Source organism: Schistocerca cancellata, chromosome 4 (assembly GCF_023864275.1).
Source record: "Schistocerca cancellata isolate TAMUIC-IGC-003103 chromosome 4, iqSchCanc2.1, whole genome shotgun sequence".
In the NCBI taxonomy this organism is placed as follows: Eukaryota; Metazoa; Arthropoda; class Insecta; order Orthoptera; family Acrididae; genus Schistocerca; species Schistocerca cancellata.
This window is the reverse complement of record NC_064629.1, coordinates 80,888,255-80,908,951: the sequence shown is the minus strand read 5'-3', so window position 1 is coordinate 80,908,951 and position 20,697 is coordinate 80,888,255. Positions and strand designations below refer to the sequence as shown.

Genomic DNA, 20,697 nt, shown 5'->3' with positions numbered 1-20,697 from the left:
AAGTGGTCTCATTATAGGCTCCTTCTCCAGGAAGTTGGAAATTTGCATTCTTTCTTTTAGTGTCATAATCTCTGAATTGTGCACAGGAGACTCACCTGCAACATTGCTTGGTTTTACAATGAAAAGTGTAAATGCATACAGAATCATACTAACTTATTCACATGTAATAATTTCCTAATAAAATAAGTTTGCTAAATAATGTGCAGCACATTAGAATTGCAGTCGTCAAACTAAAGACAACAGCAGCAGCAGCAGCAGCAGCAGTTAGCAGTTATTGTCCTAAAAGACAACTCCAAGTACCTTGACACAACAAAAGTGTTCCTGAATCATCATTTTTTCTGAAATGAAAACATGTGATACTTCAAGTAATAACATTTTTATTTCATATATAAGTTCTCAAAAAATTGTTCTTAAACTTTATATCTCTTCAATATATGTTTTAAACTAATTCTATTACTTCTTTAATTTCACAATTACAAACACATAAAATATTTGGTGTTTTAATTGTTTTTTCCAGTGTATGATATTTACTTAGGAATGTAAAATAGTAAAATGAACACACATGAGAATCTAACTGTTATTTTAAAATAACATTAAAACAGTTAACAACCTGGAGACTGTATTTAATCTTCTGAAAGTAAGACAAGCATTTCCTTCCTTGGAAACAAGAGTTGTTGCCAGTAGTAAAGTGTTCTGCTATGACTAATGAGTTTCCTCATTCCTTGTTGTACATGCAAACAGTATTGCTGAAGATCACATTTATCATAAAAATGATATAATTGCACATTCACACATGTTCTGTCACAGCCAATCAGTTTCTGTCCTCATAAAAAGCTCACATGATGAAAACCATTTGTTGATGTTTTACAGATATTTATATAAAATGTTACATCATTTTTAGTTATATTTTACTAACATTCTAGTAACACAGCACCTTTGCCTTTTTAAATCTTTTGTGGCTGTAGCCCAACAAATCATTTAGGCATATGTCTCTGAACACATTATTGTAAGTTAATTACGTAAATACTCTTTTAACATATTAGTTAACCTTTTAATGACACATGGTATTTTTTGAAATTTAGTCATGCTGATGTATTAGGTCTCCATACATTCACTGGTGATTTGGGGGATTTTACGGAGTTTGGAAAAATTTACATGGCTCAATATAAGTATATTATAAATTGACAAGGAGATGACAGGTGATTTCTGTCATTGTTCATTTGTTGTAAAAATACATGCCAGACTAAATTAGATACAAATCACAACCAAACAGAGCTATGTGCATGATACAAAGGTAAGGAAAGATATTGTTGAAAATTTTTGTACTGGAATGGAGGCTCTGAGCTAATCTTCATCTCTGAAAGTTGCTATGGCTTTTAGAGTATTTCTTTCAGAAGTATTCTTAGGCTATTGCAATTCACAAAGTTTTAAAAAATTCATTAGTAGTGGAGATAATATATAATTTGGTATGACTCTTGTAGATCATATTCTACACAAACATCTTGCAGAACACAGCAGCATTATAAAAATGATAGATCTGGGTAGCATTGTTACAAAAATTTTGAGGATGGAAGGTGGGCTCATGGAGAAGCAGGTGGATGGTGCGTGTGAAAGATGGGAAGGGGGAGAGAAGGAAGAAACTGGTAGCCTTACACAGAAATCAGATAGAAAATGCAAGTGAGCCTTTTAAACTATCAATGTATACCACAAAAAAACATTTATGTAGAATAGTCATCATTAGTCTGAAAGTGGAAAAAAATTGTTATTCCATCTAATAGCAAGAGTTTACATCACACTGCATGACTAATGAGACTTCCCTTATATGAATTCTGTCATAAATGAACCTTTGTTGAATAGAATTGAGATGGATATAATGATTAAAAAATTATAAACTAGAAATTCAGTGTACTGTGAACAACAACCTTGTTTGTATGTAACCTATATTAAATGTTTCATCACACAAGTTGTTGAAATTACATTGAATACTATTAAAAGAAATACAATGAGAAGCATAAAAGCTTAAAAGTAAAGTGTTCAAATCAACATGATGTACACAAATGGGGGTAAAAAAAAAATATAAGCAGAATAAAAGGAAAAATTAAAGAAGTTTAATTTGTATTTCATGAATTATAAGATCAGAGAAAAGGAAGATTTCCCCATAACAATTTTTTCAAAGTTTAGACCGCCAGATTAGAAGCAATATATCCAGTATTGATATTATGGTCACCCTTTCATTTTTCCTACCTAAGATTAGTGTCTCCTGGACTACAGTACAATAAACAGTATTAATCTGGAAGCCAAAAACTTGATCCCCAGGGTTACTTTTACCAGTAATGCTTTAGGTTCTGGAAAAGAAATAGTTGTGAAAATTAAATTCAGGGGTCATAAAGTGCGTGTATGCATGTAAAATGAAAAGGTTATCTAACTGAGAAATGATTCCAAATGAGATGGCATGGTGGTTAAGGCACTTGACCCATATTCAGCAGAGGAGGGTTTCAAATACACATATGACGATAATGATTTAGGGTTCTGATTGTTCTCATAAATAACACAACAGCAAAGGTGGGATGTTCTTTTAAACAATGCACTGCCAGTTACTTACCCCAAACTTCCTCAACCATGCTCTACTACTCTGGCTCCTATGATATCAGTGTTGACAAAAATCAGAGAAAAGCTTCCTCTCAGCTTGAAAGCTGTAAAATAGTGAACCCATACAGTGAGGATATACAGAATAAGAGGACTGGAAATATAATGCTGAGAAATGTAGTAAAACACAGCAATTATTATTTTGCATTTGCACATACAAGATTTCAAAAGTTAAAATAAACTTAAGGACAAGGTGGAAGGTAACACGGATGAAAAGACACTGAAGTAAAAGAGTAACTACAAGTTTAGCATGTTATGTTATGCTACTGGGAGCTGTGGGAAATCACGAAGAACTGACATTGTTTGTTTTATTAGAAGATACCATGTATGACATGCTGTGCGAACTGTAGTGAAATGGCTACCATGCAACTCTGAAAGTAATTTATCTGCACAAGCATTATAATCAACTGCAGGTTCATAGCATTTGTGTTGGGTGTTAAAAATCTGAATTCTTACAAAGTCAGTCTCAAAATTAATATTCTCTCATCAGCAAATAGGAATAATCTAGAAAGGTCAACAGCTCTATAAAGTGGAAAAATAAACTTGAACAGTTTTGTATTTTAAATATAAAGTAGACATCAGCATTCCCATGAGAAAAAGATATTTTAACATCATAAATGTGGATGTTCTCAACATAATCTTGTTTTTAATTTTTCACACTGCAGCATAGGGACATTGTGAATCCCATCAGGTACTTATTGTATCATAGATACATTTCCTGGATAAATATGAACTACCAAATACAACGAAATATAAGAATGATTTGCAAGAAACTGTTATCAGACAAAACTATAAAAACATCACAAAATGAAGATGATAAAATGTCTTCTTAAAAATAACTAACAGTTGATAAGTGATTGTGACATGATTAGTTATGTACAACTGAAAATCACTGCCACTGATTTTTTTGACCATTAGAACAGAGGGCCCTTGTCAAAAATTTAAGTGTGATTATTTAAATTTTACTGGTGAATGAAACTGTCAACTTACCAAAGTTAAAAAAAAGTGGTAGGAAATGCATACTCATGGCATGAAAGAATCTAAAGTTGCTGAAGCCAGGAAGTTAGAATGGAGGAAGTGTAGAAAACTAAATGTTCAGAAAGAGGTAAGAGTTGCTAATTACCCCACATTGTGGAACAAAACTTTTTATTTAGTGGGGCTCCACATTTCTTATTCGACTGTCTTGATCCATTGTGAATTTGAACTCGAACATCTTCTGCATTTTACTCCCAAATTAAATGCAAATAATTCTGGTGTCTTTCCTTCTTTGTGTTGACTTTGACTGCAATAAACACTTCTGTTCACTTGAAATTCCCTCAAGCAGCAGAATGTTCATCCCCTCACCTAACTCTACTTTCATGCTGAACGATCAAGTTCCTGCAGCTTATGCAAAAAAATTTGTCAATCTAAATATCAATGCGTGAGCAGCCTTCTTCTCATGATCTTGTACTGGGTTGTTGGAGTCCATCAACAACCTCTTGTGATAAGAAAATGATCTCCTAAGGTCATGCAATGAGAAGACATTACCTCACTAACTATTCTCTCCACCCTAGGCATATTACCTAACTTCTTTCTCACCTAATATAAATAACACTATTGTAAGACCCTGTAAGCTTTTGGCATCTTATACAGCTGTCTGCCCTTCATTTGTTATGCCACTGCAAATTTAGCTCAAACCACATCCTGTATTACTTTTCCAGACCCATCAGGGAAAGCTTTGATTTGAATTTCACTGCCTAACTATTTTTTTTAATTTCCTCATAGCACCAACAGCTTGGAGTTCTACAGCTGTAGTAGATACATTTATATGCTCTCCAATCCATATTAGTCATCATCCATTAATTAATTAATTCATGCTATTTCTTCACCTCCTTCTTTTTCTTATTTCTTCATATTTGAGCTTTTGGGACTCTTGTTTCTGGAAACTTATTCATTGTGTTAACTTCCTGATATGTTAAATATCTTCTCTTTAATGACTTTCCATTAATATATTAGAAATTGAAGACAAATCATATCTGACATTCACCTGTCCTGTGTTTGATTTCTGTTCTCAACTGCAGCTTGTGTGTTTCTCTTGGTTTTGGCTTCAGAGTACCTTTCACCTTTGTTGTCTACCTTTCATACCATCTCCCTGTTTCTCCCCATCTGTGGAAAAAGTAATCCCAGTACCAACTGCTTGAGATGCCTTACACTTTATTGAGTCAGTGTATATTCTATTTTTTGCATCTTTCTAATGAATGCAGATTTCCTATCTTTTCAAAATCTGAGTTTCATTTGTATAGGATTTTATAAATTTCAGTTACTTAATTATAAAAATGAAACATTTAATTTTACTTCCTTTAAGGAAACACAGATAAGTACTGCCAAATACAAACTGAAACCAACATGTGAGATCAGTTTTACTTTGTGACACTAAACAAATGTTCAAGTGCTTTTGATCTTTCAAGTACTGTACTTTAAACTGGTAACACAAGTTTCCTTTTAATGGCTGCAAAGTGCCAGAGGTTCTCTGACGTGGCGGTCAGCCACGAGTGAAGGGGTTGTTGACTGGAGTGGGGCAAGCCAGAAGAGTGGTGGGCAAGGCATGCCTGTTGGGCCAAGAGAACTGGCTGGGAACAAGTTGTATGCTCAGTGCCCTGCTCAAGCAGTGTTACTGCAGAAGTATCAATGTTTGATTGGAAAATGTGATACCTGCATTTGTGGTGATGTAAGCATGTATGAAGCTGACATTTGAATTAAGGTATGACTATACTGTGCCTCTGCTGAGAATTTTCTGAAGAAGCCTCCTGGAACTGTTCATTGCCGTTTGTCATGGTCTACCCCTTGTGAAGTACCCCAAGACTATTTGTGGTTTGGAGACAAGATGCAGAACTGTATAGTGGTCAGTCCTTTGCAGTATGTCAATGGTATCTTAAATGGAACACTAAAGGGATCCTCGCCATGCACCAGACTGATGGACTGGGCTTTCTCTAATAGTTTTGTAGCAGTCTGATACTACTGCTTGCGTATTATTTGTTAAGCTGATGATATGTGTTGTTTCTAGTGTGTAGATGCAGGTTAATGAAACCAGTGTCTATGTTGTATCTATATATGAGGGCATGATCTGTGGCAATGAACTCCATACACACATTGTATGGTGATCAATTACTAGACTGGATAGTGGCAGCAGTTGAGGCATGCTTCAACAGAAAGGAAACATTACTTAGTATTCATTATATATGTCTGTATTTCATAGTTTTATAAAAGTAATAATTTTGTATTTTGTATTTGTGTTTTTAAAGATTCTTGTCTTGATAACATCCTGTTATGTCTTTGATTATCAGAAACTGTATTATGGAAGTTAAAGGTTGGAAACTGGTTTCTGAAAAGATATTGCCACAGCAATTCAGCTTTTAGCAGCTTTATCCTGTTAGTCATCCTTATATCAACCTGCAGTCCTTACATTGTACTAGTTATACTATTTACACTTGGGATTACTATTGTGTAATATGATGAATACATTTGACCCTGTATTGTATACTTAATCAATCAGTTTCATGAATAATTATTTTTGGGCCCAATTCCCAGCTTCCATTACACTTTGGTAGGACAGCGAGCTCAATCGATTGAGGTGTAGTCATTGTAGTTACAGTAATATATTTGTTCTGTTGGTTGTTGAAAGCTGATCTGCCTTTGTTATTTCAGTATTTCCAGGGATCTGACTTGTTTGTGGCAGGGTGAGCTGATCTATCGGTTGTGAAGAAGGAATATTGAAGTGGAAGGTATGGTTCACGAACAGATGAGAGCATTATGTCAGAGTCACAATACACCACCCATATGTAGGCTTTTGGACCTCGAGGAGGTAAGTCTTGATGCCGCCTCAATTTCTGCCACATTTGAAAAAAATGTTGAAGTTCTGCAGGATAAAGATGATATTACTGCCAATCAGATGTATGCTTGTTTCGATCACTATTTAGACAGATGAGTGATTGGGATGGGGTAGGTAAGACTCAGGCTCAGAAGTTACTAGCTTATAATAATTCGATTCAGAAATAATTCCAACTTAACAGCATTATTCAAATACCTGATGAGCTGGGAGAAGGAAGTAGTGATAAGAACGAAGTGGTGTGAAACATCCCAGAAACATTGTTTGCTAAAGTATCTAACCCATTACAAGAAATTCTCCTGGAGTGTGTTAAATTGTCATTGACATTAGTTGAACAATTAGTGTAACTGCTCTATTTCATGTCTGAATTTCAGGGAATGGCACAGGCATGTCAAATTATTGATGTTGATATGTTACACATTATGGTGGTAAAGATGCAGGAGTGCTTGTGTGGTGAAGTATTGCTCACCATAAAAGAAAATAATACTGGGAGACAATTTCAAGAAAAATTGTTAGCCTAATTCCACCTCATGCCTTACAAGAATTTATTTTCCAATATTACAAATGTGAACAAGGCCTTGATGAATCACTAATAAAATATGTGGAATGGTTTAGAAGATGAGTAGTAGATTTTGCTCTGCAGTATATGGAGGAGGAGGTGATAATGCATATTTTAGGTGGATTAAACCCCAAAATGAGGCAATGTGCAGTATTTTGTGGGATTCCAAAAAGCTTCACACAGTTAGAAGAAATGTTAGGTACAGGCCACTGAATGTTTTAATACCCAAAGGGAGGTACAAGGTAGATACAGAACAGTGAGTGTGAATGGGAACATGTACGTGAAATGGAGTGGCACGGTAACACACATGTCTGACCAGAATAATCGACACCTGCAACAGTGGGTCGAGGAGTGTATAAATTGGTCTGCTGGGGCTATGGTGAGCAAGGACTAACAAAGCATGAGTGTGCAGACACACAAAGGGAGCGGCAAGCATTATGACAATTAATTAATGGTTAGGGAAAGGTTACGAATGCGATTCATCTCAAGGAAGGTCTGTGGTTGCTGTATGTAAGTGCCGCCCTTAATGGGAAAGCTGCGTATGGGATGTCGGGACTAGGCACTGTCATTCTGGTGGTTAATTATGATTGGTTTTTTAAATATAAGCATATATGCAAATGGGAAAGATTGAGGCCAGAGTCTGGAAAGTATTGGACGGCAAATAAAACTAAGTGAAGAGTGAAGGGTTGTGTTACGATTGAAGTCAATGTTGGGGCATTTGCCTGTAAGATGATATGCAGGTATTAGAAAATTTAGTGACCAATTATATTTTTAGAATTGCTGAGGTGTGTTTAGATCCTGATTGGCCTACTGGTCAGTTTTGTTTTAAATTTTGTTCCCAAAGAATGTTCTCCTTTTGCCCACATGAACAAAAGGCTGTTGTGTTTGTCACAGGTGAGGCACAGAAGGGTGAAAATGGGTGTCAAGGTAAGGCTTAACTGTTGGAAGAACAACTGGCCCACTTGGATGAGGTATTAAGGAAACAAATCAAAGGAGAGTGCACCAAGTATTCAGATGTTCTCGTGGATAACTTAAGGATTACCGGATTACTAGAGCACTGCATTGAATTATTGGATCAAGTACTGGTAAAGAAGCCACCCTATACATTACCTTCACCTACGGTGAAGCTTTTAAGGGAGCTAGGGGATAAGATGTTATAGAAGGGTGTCATTTGCCCCTCAAAATTACCTTATGCTGCACCTATGTTTTTGGTGCCAAAGGCCAACAGTGAACATTGGCCAGTGGTTCACTACCAGAAGTTTAATAAAAAGGTCATTTTAAGGGCAATACCTCTTCCTGGCTTGCATTTGGTATTTGGATGGTTTAAGGGGGCTCATATATTTACCACTCTTAACCTTAACAAGGCTTATAATCAGATACCATTTGATGAAGCTTCCAAACCAGTAACAGCCTGTGTTACTGACTGAAACCTGTTAGAGTTTAACTGAGTATTATTTGGCCTAGTGATAGGCACTGCTGTACTTTCCCAGTTCTTGAACATGATATTTCTGGATATAAAGTTTGAATACTTCATTTGTTCTATTCAAGAGCATTTTCAAGATCTGTGTGAGGTATTTGAATATTTGAGAATGGCTGGGTTAATGGTCAATCCTACAAAGGTAGTATTTGCTGAATTATCTATGAAGTTCTTAAGACATACAGCAACAGGAGAAAATTTATATACTGATCCGGTGTGAGCAATTGAGAAATTCCCAACACCACACAATGTAAAGAAAGTAGCTCAGTCCATTAGGATAATAATTTTTTTAGGACATTCTTTGGTGAATTTACTGAAATGCCAGCCCCATTGAATGAGCTTTGTAAAAAAGGGTGTAAATTGTACTGGGGGCATCTCAGTGGGCAGTGTTTGCCAGTCTGAAGAAAGCCTGAAAAACTTCCGTGGTGCTGGCACTACCTAATATCAATATGAGGAGCCTATTCTGGCATCTATATGGAATCAGATCCTGTGTCTTGTCAGGAATATTAGAGAGTTGTAGGATCAGAACCAGGATCTATGCCTAATCAAAGAGAGTTTGAAAAGAGATAACCACCATATGTAGTGAGGGACAGAGTTGTGTGCTGCAGAGAACATGGCTCAAAACAAATGGAGATTGTCACTCCTAACAAACTGCACCCATTGCTCTTCCATTATTTTCATGACTCACCTGTGAGCGGGCACTTGGGAATCTGGAAAACTGGGAAAAAGATCAGGCACCAGTTCATCACGAGTGGAATGGATAAGGAGATCCACAAAGCAGTAGTGGCCTGTGAAGTCTGTGCCATCAGTACATCAGCATGGAATAGTAAGGTGAGATTCTTGGCATCCAAGGTAGTGGAGAAGCCTTTCCAATGAATGTACATTGACTATGTGGGTCTTCTGCCTTGGTCAGTTAGTGGTAATAAATTTATTCTCATTTGTGTAGACATGTTTATGCAATTTGTTTGGTTGTTACCAACCTGAACTGCTAACATTCAAATAGTTATTCAGAATTTACAAGGAATTTTTAGAATATCTGACATATCCCAATGTTTGGTGACAGGTACATAGTGCGGGACAGAGTGATATATTGCAGAGAATGTGGCTTAAAATAATTGAAGATCATCACTCCTAAGAAACTGTGCCCATTGCTCTTCCATTATTTTCATGACTCACCTGTGGGCGGGCACTTGGGAATCTGGAAAATGATGGAAAAGATCAGGCACCACTTCATCAGGAGCGGAATGGATAAGGAGATCCTCAAGGCGGCCTGTGGTGTCTGTGCCACTAGTAAGTCAGCATGGAATAGTAAAGTGGGACTCTTGGCATCCAAGGTAGTGGAGAAGTCTTTCCAATGAATGTATATTGACTATTTGGGTCCTCTGCCTTGGTCAGTTAGTGGTAATAAATTTATTCTCATTTGTGTAGACATGTTTATGCAATTTTTTTGGTTGTTATCAACCTGAGCTGCTAACACTCAGATAGTTATTCAGAATTTACAAGGCATTTTTGGAACATTTTACACACCCCAATGTTTGGTGACAGATAATGCTGCCACCTTTACATCTACCAAGTTAAAACAATTTCACTTTGGTATGGGAATCTGTCACCTTACAACAACACCCTATTATCCTAAACCTCCATATGCAGATAGAATTAATCACATTTTGAAATCTGCATTAATAGCATACCATAGTAGCAATCAAGGTGGACGGAACTGTTTGTTGCCATGGCTCACAATGGCCTTCAATACTGCTCAGCACAAGAATCATAAGGCTGCTCTGGCTGATCTCATGTTGGGTTATAGGTTAGCCAACCCCCTCTGCAGTTTGTGGTCCATTGAGGACTTATTACTGGAGAACATGGATTCTTGTCAGGTGACTGTAAAGTGGACGCTCACCAAAAAGGAATATTCTGTGAACTGCAAAAGAGAACAAAAACGCTATAATTGAGGAAGGCAGCCAGACACTTATCTTGCTGGGGACCAGGTGTTCATTAGGAACTATCATGGAGCCAGTAAGGCATTGGAGAGATTCACAAAAAACTTTTTACCATGTTTGAAGGGACCCCTGGAGTTCATTGGATTTCTTACACTGTTACAGTGAATTTAGGGGACCTTGGATCTAGCCAACAGATTAGAGCTCATCTCTTCCACATAAAACTGGACACTTGGGGCAAGTATGGGCTCTTTGGCGATGGCCGAAATCAAACGGGGGGGGGAGGGGGGGGGGGGAGTATATGACAAGTTGGGACTTATTGATAGTCACATCAAAGGGCAATGACCTCTCTTCAGCCTGATCATTGCCAGAGATCCTCTGGCACAGAGGTCAGCAGCAAGTGAAGGGATTGTCAACTGCAGTGGGGCAAGCCAGAAGCATGTGGCTGAGATGTGCCTGGTGGGCCACGAGAACGGGACAGAACAAGTGGTGTACTCGGGTGCCGTGCTCAAGCAGTGTTATAGCAAAAGTATCAATGCTTGATCGGAAAATGTGATACCTGCATTTGTCATGATGTAAGCACATACAAAGCCAATGTTTGAATTAAGTTTACAATTGTACTGTGCCTCTGCTGAGAGTTTAAAGAAAAAGCCACTCAGAAATGTTCACTGCTGTTTGTCACAGTCTGTTTCCTGGGAAATACCCCAGCTACTATTTGTTGTTCAGAGACAAGGTGCTGAATTGAATAATGGTCAGTCCTTTGCAATGTGTCAATGGTATTCTAAAAGAAACACTAAAAGCATCCCCACAAGGGGTGTATGTGTGCTTATATTATTTGCTAGAACTTACAGCATATTTATTTGGGTGGTGAAAAACAAGTGACATGTCAGAGATTGGTTGATATTTTTGCAAGCACTGTGTGGTAAGTAAAGTTACAATTCTACAATGTACTGAAAATAATTTCATGCAAATTTAAATGTTTCATACTGCCATCAGCACAGCAATATGTAGAATGTACGACGTAGAGTACTCCACATAAAGTGCCGCTGTCACTTGGCAACAAATAAAAATAAATATCAGATGTCATACCTTGAAATAAAACATTTTACATGAAAATGCTAGGGAAGACTGGTGCTGTGTTACCTTAAATTGAATTGTATTCATGGTCAAAGGACACTCAGTATCTTTTCTCATTTCAAAGAGGTAGCTTGTATTTTTAGGTACCATAGTAAAAAGAAATTTATTGTACTTGCATATAGCCATATCTTAAGTAAGTGAGTGAGTGAATAAGTAAGTAAGTAAGTAATAAAGGATATTAGTGAGTAAATGAACCTAAGAGTGACAGGAATAAAGTAAGAATCACATAGCTGATTTACTGGAACCATTTGTGAATACAATATATTCATTTATATTTGAGCATTAATTTCAAGTACCACTTTTTGTTTCATTAGTGATTTTGTTGTACACTTGAAAATTCATGGTTCTGTAGGGTAAAATAATGATAAATAGGCCATGTATATACAAATGCATATCAAACATATTATTTTAGCTGTCCTACACTAACAAAGACAAAAGGAACTCTAAGGAGCGATAGCCATTTATAGAATGATTACAAAGAATGCAATATAATGACAGAAAAGGTTTACCATTGATATTTGAAATTATTTCTGCCATTGTATATTATTCGTTAAAGAGCAGTCACGGTATACATGCACAAAACTCTGAAAATATTTAACAAAATTTAATTCATATAAAATATCTGTGTGAATGACCACTCACTGAGCACAAACTGCCATTTGTCATAGCAACTCAATTTAAAATTCCATAAAGTTACATGGTCAATCATTTTTTTAGAGTGTATACCACAACTGCTACATGAATGTACAAAAAGTGTACATAGAGGCCTTAATCTATTTTTGTCATGTTCTACATTAAAAGAGTTGCATTTCCTGGGAAAGGAGTACATTCTGTTTCTGTTTTTTTTTTAAGTAGTAACAATTTTAAAACAATAGTGTGAAGGAAACCCAGATTTCTTTGATAGTTTGTATAAAATGTACAGTTCCATATCTGTTTCTGCACTTTTAATTACCTATGCAGTAGCTACTCTTTCTATGTACTACACATCAGTGATAAAACAGAATATCATTGCTGAAATTGAACTGTTACATTCTAAACTACAAAAATCAATATAATATTTACCAGTTACCATGAGTCTTCATTATAAATAATTACTACCATCATTATTACAACTGACATAAAATGGTTTGGCAAAACAAGAGGTTCCATGAAATTTGTGTTACAGTAGATAATGATTCTTGGCTCTGCAAGACTTTCAACATTTAATTGAAGAGATTTAAGATCTACAGTCAAATAAACAAAAAGAAAGTATAAATAGTATGAGCTCTTTTTGCATAAGAATAGAGGTGTGCGACATTATTCACAGTCAAGATAGGTATGTCACTTATGACTATGTATCCAGTCAGAGATAGCATTTATTGACATCCTTCTACAATTGTTAACAGAATCATGAACACTGTTTATAGATAGCAAAAGTTTCAAACTGCTTACCAACAAATAAGATCCTTCCTTCATAAGCTTCTGAAATACTTTTATTTTAGTTGCCGCTAGACTTTGATTGAGACTGCTTCCTTTGTTGCTGCATTTGCTGTGTTCTTGTTTCCTGAACTGCTGCAACCAATGTTCTTACTGCTTCTTCATGGCCCTCAAAGCTGTCTGCTTTCTTCAGGGCTCCTCCTTCTCCCCTGGTCCCAGCTGTACTCTGGCCTCCCCCATCACTCTGTGGTCTGCATTCAAAGCCACCTCTAAATGCATCAGGATCTCTACAAAATTTACTGTAGCTCTCTCTTTGCTCTTCAGTGCTCCGTTTCTTTGGAGGAAATGTTTCCCATGATCTTTGTTTCTGCATTAACCTGGCTTTGGTTGCTTTACTACTAGTTCCAATGACTACAACTAATGTTTTTCTATCTCCTAAATCCATTGACGATCTTCTGCTATTAACCGAAACTGTGCTTAATGTCAAACTTTCACAAGAATTCTGTTTTTTGGACTTATCTTCTCCAGTTTGTTCCTCTGGAGTATAAAATACATTATCTTCTGTGTCAGATGCTGGGTACATCCTAACCATTTTACTGAGATGACCCCTCTGCCTGTGGGGTGATGACGGTGTGCTAGCTACAGCACTAGGTTCACGATGCACCATAGCTCTTACAGCTTGCTTTGTTACACTTCCCCCTACTGAACCATCACTGACAGGTGATGTTGTAGCAGTTGCATCAAATATTCTTTGATATTCACTTTCTTCATTTACCATTCCTGCTCTGTCCTCTACTTTATCACCAACTGATCCTGGGCGAATGGCACGTCCCACCATTGTAGCTCGACCCATTGTATCGTGCAACTTGTCTTTTAAGTGACTGTCGAGCCTTTCACGTCCGTCCGTGCATGCTGCAGTCCCCATCAAATCAGATGCTGTCATGTCTTCGTGGTGAGACTGAGGTCTCCTGGAGGATGTTGGTGGGGGAGGAGGAGGCAAATGATGGTGTGTATGAAGATTTGAACTGAGAGATTGTTCAGAAACTACACAAGGATCAGATCTATCACTATCCCTTGAACCTAAGACTTTCCCACTTATAGTATGGTAGAAGGAAGCAACTTTTGACGATCCTTCACGAGAGGTAGTGCTACCGTACCGACAAGATGAGGATTCCAATTTACCTGTGGAGTAAAGATTTATTATTTAATATCTGTTACCTGTTACTAAAAGTCAAAAATAGGACAGAAGATAATACAAAATGATTTTGAATTTGATCAGACCTTAGCATTGATGAATTTTGGTTTAGAAGTAATGCATCACTCCTGTCCTCAAATAGAATCTTCAGTTTTATTCGTTTCTTTGACATTCCATTTACAGAACTTTCACGAGTTCTTACTGATGTACATGTTTCCTGAGGTAGAGTCTGATTCCACTTTTTACTGCCCTAAGTTATTATCATTCAGATCACTAAAATGTCTATGGAAACTCATAAAACTGTAGAATTCTGAATATATTTGAAATTATTAATGTAAACATGTAACTGACACGTCTTCAGTTACTTCTAGTGACTGTTTTGTTACATGTGTGCAAAATCTATTTCTATCTTTACTTTGATAATGTTTTAGAGCATTCTAATAATAAATGTGGATTCAGACAGTTCTGAAACAGAGAGAATAACCTTTTGGGGATATGGAGGCTCAGCCCTAGGAATAAAGGAACTGATTAGTGGCAGTATTATGAAAAGGGTATGTTGAGTCACAGACAGGCACAACAAAAAGACTGCTAAACAAGTAATCTTTTGGCCAAAAGACTTTCTTCTGAAGTAGACAACACACACACACACACACACACACACACACACACACACACACACAAAAAAAAGCCCATATCCATTCACATATGATCACTATATCTGGTTGCCGAGACCAGACTGTGAGCAATGGCGCATGTGGGAGAGGCAGCCTGGGTGGTGTGGTAAGAGGAGGCTGGAATGGGGAGGGGGAGGGATAGCAGCGTAGGGGTCGGGGACAGTAAAGTGCTGCTTGTGGGAGCATACAGGGACATGGTGGGCAGAGGTTTGGGCAGCTAGGTGCAGATGGAAGGTTAGACAGAGGGTTGGCAGGGTGGGGTGTGGGGGTGTGGGGGGGGGGGGGGGGGAATGGAGAAGGAGAGAAGTAAAAAAGACTGTGAGTGTGTTGGAATAGAATGCTAAGTAGTACTGGACTGGGAACAGGGAAGATGGTAGGTGGGTGAAGCATAGACTAACAAAGGTTGAGGCCAGGAGGGTTAAGGGAACATGTGACATATTGTAAGGAAAGTTCCCACCTCTGCAATTCAGAAAAGCTGGTGTTGGCAGGGAGGATCCAGATGGTGCAGGCAGTGAAGCAGTCACTGAAATGCAGAATGTAGTGTTGTGCAGGATGCTCAGCAACTGGGTTGTTGAGCTGTTTTCTGGCCACAGTTTGTCGGTGGCCATTCATGCAGACAGACAGCTTGTTGGTTGTCATGCCCACATAGACTGCAGCACATCGGTTGCAGCTTAACTTTTAGATCACATGACTTTTTTCACATACAGCCATGCCTTTGAAGGGATAGGTGATGCTTGTGACCAGGTTGGAGTAGGTGATGGTGATAAGACACAGGGGACAGGTTTTGCATATAGGTCTATTAGAGAGATATGAGCCAGGAGGCAAGGGGTTGGGAGCAGGGGTAGAGTAGGCATGGACAAGGATATTGTGCAGGTGTAGTGGGTGGTGAAATACCACTATGGGAGGGGTGGGAAGGATAGTGAGTAGGACATTCCTCATTTCAGGACACTACGAGAGGTAGTCGAAATGGCACTGAGTCACAAGGGGAGTGCTCCTTTGTCAGACTTTTGGAGGTGGTATGTGATTGAAGAGATAAGGCACACAGCACATACATTTCTATGAACCTTAGCCTCTCCATATCCTATTCCTTTTGTCTAAGTAGAGAAGAAAATATGACTGTTGGCATGCCCTGAAATGTCTCTAATCACTCATATCTTTTCCTCAAAATACTGCATTATGACTTTTACACAGTATTGATTTGACTGTAATGTGATCTTGTAGGATTACACTGTGTACAATGAGTGTATATACAATAAAGGACACAACAGGGATACAAAACATGCAGTATCACATATTTTACGCATAGCAACAATTCTGATCAGACTTGCTAACACAAATGATAACATATACAATTACTAAAAAAATTTATTATCAGATGAATTTTAACACTATAAGATTCCTTACCATCAGATAGACCTTAAGCATCTACAGAAAGTCCCTGTATTTTTATAAGCAGACTACTTATTAACTTGCCTTTTAAAAGGTGGGGATGTAGACAGTGTCACATATGGATGTTTGATCAGTCTAGGAGGCGTGCACAGATAGTTTAATAGCAAGGTGATTGCTCACAATAAGTTGGAAATTCAGGTTCCCTTAAGCATCAACAGAAAGTTTCTGTATTTTTGTAGGCAGACTACTGGGTCAGTCCAGGAGGTGTGCACAGATAGTCTAATAGCAAGGTGACTGCTTGCAATAAGGTGGAAATCCAAGTTCAAGTCATGGTCTAGCAAAAATTTTCATGTCACCAACATCTGAACATCTGCACATAATACAGCTGACATCAAGTTATTCACATTTAGTGAATTTATTTAGATCTACCTTTTACAAGGGTTGTCAGTTGGTGGGATATGCTTCTTAACTGGTTTATCTGAATGTTCTGACTATGGACACTTTTGTTTAGAACCCACACTGAATTACCTTTTGTCATTTATGTTATTGTTGAATAAAATTGTATTGGTTTTCAGGCTGCCTCATTTTGAGTAAAACACCTGAGTTTTTGATGCTTATCTCCACCATCACTGTAAGGAGTAAAAACCTCTGACTGCTGGGGCCAGCATCCACTTATATAGGCATGATTGCAGCAATATGCACCAATCAGAAAGTGCCAAAACTACATATTTAACTGGAAGATGAGTTGAACAGCTGATAGTAGCTCTGGCCTGCCACTGGACTGAATGACGTCAATTGGCATGAAGGGCTGGTACCACATTTGGAACTGCTGCTCCCACCTCCCTACAAGCATCAAGCACCCATCTTTGCTTTCTTTCAGTATCCAAAGCCTACCCCCACATCCTACTAAGTGTGTATCCCTGGTCTCTGTTAAAATTGTTGCTGTTTATTTTAATTGTGGCCACCCTCTAATAACAGAAAATGAATATGTTGATGCAGGAGCCAAGACTCTCATCTTTTCAAACTGTATTTTGTGTCTGTTTTCCAGACAATGCTCAGCTATGGCCGACTTGTCACGGTCCCTTTGTTTAATATGTTGCTTGTGCTTGGTACAATGCTCCACAACTGTGTGAATTGTTTGACCTATATAGATGCAGCTACATTTGTAAGGGACACCATATACATCGAGAACATGTAAGGCTATGTCATCTGTAACAGGGTGCAGCACACATATTGAGGGCAGGCTGGACCACTGGTCCCAGACCATGTCTCTGCAGCACATGTCCTAACCTGCTGCTACTTACTACAGTGAATATTGTGACATGACAGATGACACAGCAATGGGATCATCACTATCTTTGACAGTCACAGAAATTTTCATGCGGCTCTTTCAGGAGCAAGCCCTGAACTCTGTGGCAATGCATCTGCCTTGCTTTCTAAATATGGCCTCAAGGTGAAAATGCACTGCAACAGTTCATTGACCAAATGAATGGTGTTGATCCCAACACTAAATTTACTATTGAATTGGTTAAGGATGGCAAGCTACCACTCTTGGATGGTTTAGTTGAGTGGAAGGCAGGTGGCCAGCTTGGTCATTTAGTGTACAGGAAACCAATGCACACTGACTGATACTTGAACACCAAACTATGCACAAGAAAGTGGTCATGAACACATTAGTACACAGAGCAAAGATTATTTCTGACAACAAGTACCTACAGTCTGAATTTCAGCATTTGAGACATGTGTTCAGAGGGAATAGTTATAGGAAATGAGACATTGCAAATGCTTTCAGGTGCCACCAGTGTAGGACGCCTTGTGAGCTAGCTGAAGGGCACTGTGTAGCAAGTTAGGATGTGTGCTGTAGAGACATGGGCTGCGGCCACTGTTCTGGCTTGCCCCCAGAATACAAGATATGCTGCATACTGTTAAAGATGACATGGCTCTTCATGTGGTCGGTGTGTACGGTGTCCCTCGAAAATGTGGCAACATCTATACGGGTCAAACAATTTGCACTGTTGCAGAGCACTGTACTGAGCACCAGTGACATATTGAACAAAGGGAGGTTGACAAGTTGGCCCTAGCTGAGCACTGCCTGAAAAATGGATGTATAATACATTTTGAAAAGATGAGAGTCTTGGCTTATGCATCAACATATTGGGATTCCATTATAAAGAGAGTGTCCAAGATAAGAATAAACAGCAACAGCTTTAGCAGAGATCATCGGTACACACTTACTAGGGCATATGTTCGAGTCTGGATACTGAAAGAGACTAAAGATGGATGCTAGACACTTACAGATATGCAAGAGCGGCAGTATCAAACATGGCAGCAGCCTCTCGTGCCATTTGCTGCCATTCAATACCACTGTGGGTCAGAGCTGCTATGAGCTGACCAACCCACCTTCTGCACATACATCATTTTGGCCCTCTCTGATTGGTGCCAAATGCTGCAATTGTGCCCATACACGGTGATTCAGCTGCCCCTATCTACGGGTTTTACGCAGCCCGCAATGCCTTCAAAAACTACACATGAGATTTTCTTATCCTCTCACTCACTTTGTAAAAACTATTGGTCCTAAAAAAATGAACAGGACCTTTTCGTAGGAAATTTAGTGTAGTTAAATTTTGCTCTGGAATATGTTTTTGCTGGAAGCCACAGTTTTTGAGTTATTCAAGAAAAACATGTCTGAAGGGCACTTTTGTATGGTTAAAATGGCTCTGAGCACTATGGGACTTAACACCTGAGGTCATCAGTCCCCTATAACTTAGAACTACTTAAACCTAAGGACATCACACACATCCATGCCCGAGGCAGGATTCGAACCTGCGACCATAGCAGTCGCGCAGTTCCAGACTGAAGCACCTAGAACCGCTCGGCCACTCTGGCCGGCTGTATGTGTTTCTTGAATAATTAAAAAACTACAGCCTCTAGCAAAATTGTATCCCAGTACAAAATTTAACTACATTAAATTTCCTACAGAAAGATCCATTCATTTTTTTCTGTAGGACTAATAGTTTGCGTGTAGCCAGCAAGAGAATATGAAAATCCTGTATGTGGTATTTGGAGTTGCAGATTGTATAAAACCTGTAGGTAGGGAAAACCATGTCAGCCCCAGCAGTCAGTGGTTTTTACTCCTGGCAACAGTAGCAGGGATAGCCATCAAAAGTTCAAGTTTTTATTCAAAATTGTGGTACCATAGATCGATACCACCCTTACCGGTTTCACAGAATAGAGAGTATACAGAACAGAAACTCAGCAGCTAAAATCCATGCACAAAAATTTAGTGTGCATGCATGAAGTCTGTGATATTGAAACCCAGTAACCAGCTGTGATTGAAGCCAAAGGCAAATGGATATTTTATTTTTTAATTGTGCATTTTAGCTCCTGGGTTCACCTACAGGTAAACAGTTGTTTGATGTACTGTAGAAACATATAATGAGCAGTAGTAAGAGAAAAGACAACACAGGACAGTATCGAGTGATTCCCATGAAGCAACTGATAGCAGTACATAAGAAATACGAGTTTTCTGATTTTCTTGCTGTAAACAGTAAAAGCTCATTAAACTGTAAAGAATACTGTATGTAAATGATGCAAAGCTACATCAACTCCTGTGGTTAATTATTCAATAGAGGTACTCCTTTTTCTTTAAAAAATTAATAATGACTTGTTTCATGTTTGCACATCTTTGCTACTGTATATAATACTTCTCACACAATCCCGAGGAAAATAATTGTCATATAAAACTGATTTATTTTGTGTCTTAATAATTTCATATCACAGCTTGATGATGAAGTATCTGTTTTTTTGTTATGGGTTGTAGTTACTGTGATACTGTGATACTTAATTTACAAGTATTGTGTAACACAGAATTTCAATGGTTTGCAGAAAAATATGTGGTCACTGGCTACTTTACATCTGGTTCATTTTACATGCATGTTGCTGTATACTAAATGTAGCTAATATATTGTAATCATTTTTAAAGTTGGAAGGAAAGCCAATCCCACACAGTATGGAGAAAATAGAAATTAAAGAATTTTATCTGAGCATGCTACCTGAGTGTACAATACACAAGTAGCCTGCAGCTCACAGGGGACAGTGCTTATTCATCATCACTGATTTCGTCCAAATTTATGGAATATGCAGGGCTTGGCCAGAAATAAAAGGGACAGAAGTGGAGACTCCAGATGGCCAGGTAATTAAAAGAAAATAGAATTTCTGGCATGGCTCAGATGAGGGATGAGCCATTTCGAAGCACTGCATGGCAAGTGGAAAGAGCATTGAACGGTAAGCCAAGGTTCGCAGGTTCGAGCCTGTCTGTGGAAACAATTTTATCTTTTCTTTTTTCAATTTTTATGTTACTTACACTGCAGAATAAATACACTCCTAGAAATGGAAAAAAGAA

At 38.1% G+C, this 20,697-nt stretch overlaps 1 protein-coding gene across 2 annotated transcripts in view; it reads right to left on the bottom strand.

Annotated features, from left to right (window-relative positions):
* Positions 1–461: 461 nt before the first annotated feature.
* The window catches only part of LOC126183774 (uncharacterized), a 485,018-nt gene continuing 464,782 nt past the window's right edge, over positions 462–20,697 (bottom strand). For both annotated transcript variants that reach the window (XM_049926010.1, XM_049926009.1), the window contains 2 exons: positions 13,053–14,219; positions 462–2,693 (listed from right to left, as the gene is read on the bottom strand). In XM_049926010.1, the coding sequence (XP_049781967.1) occupies positions 13,099–14,219 (1,121 nt within the window). In that variant the 3' untranslated portion in view covers positions 462–2,693; positions 13,053–13,098. The remainder of the gene's footprint in view (positions 2,694–13,052; positions 14,220–20,697) is intronic.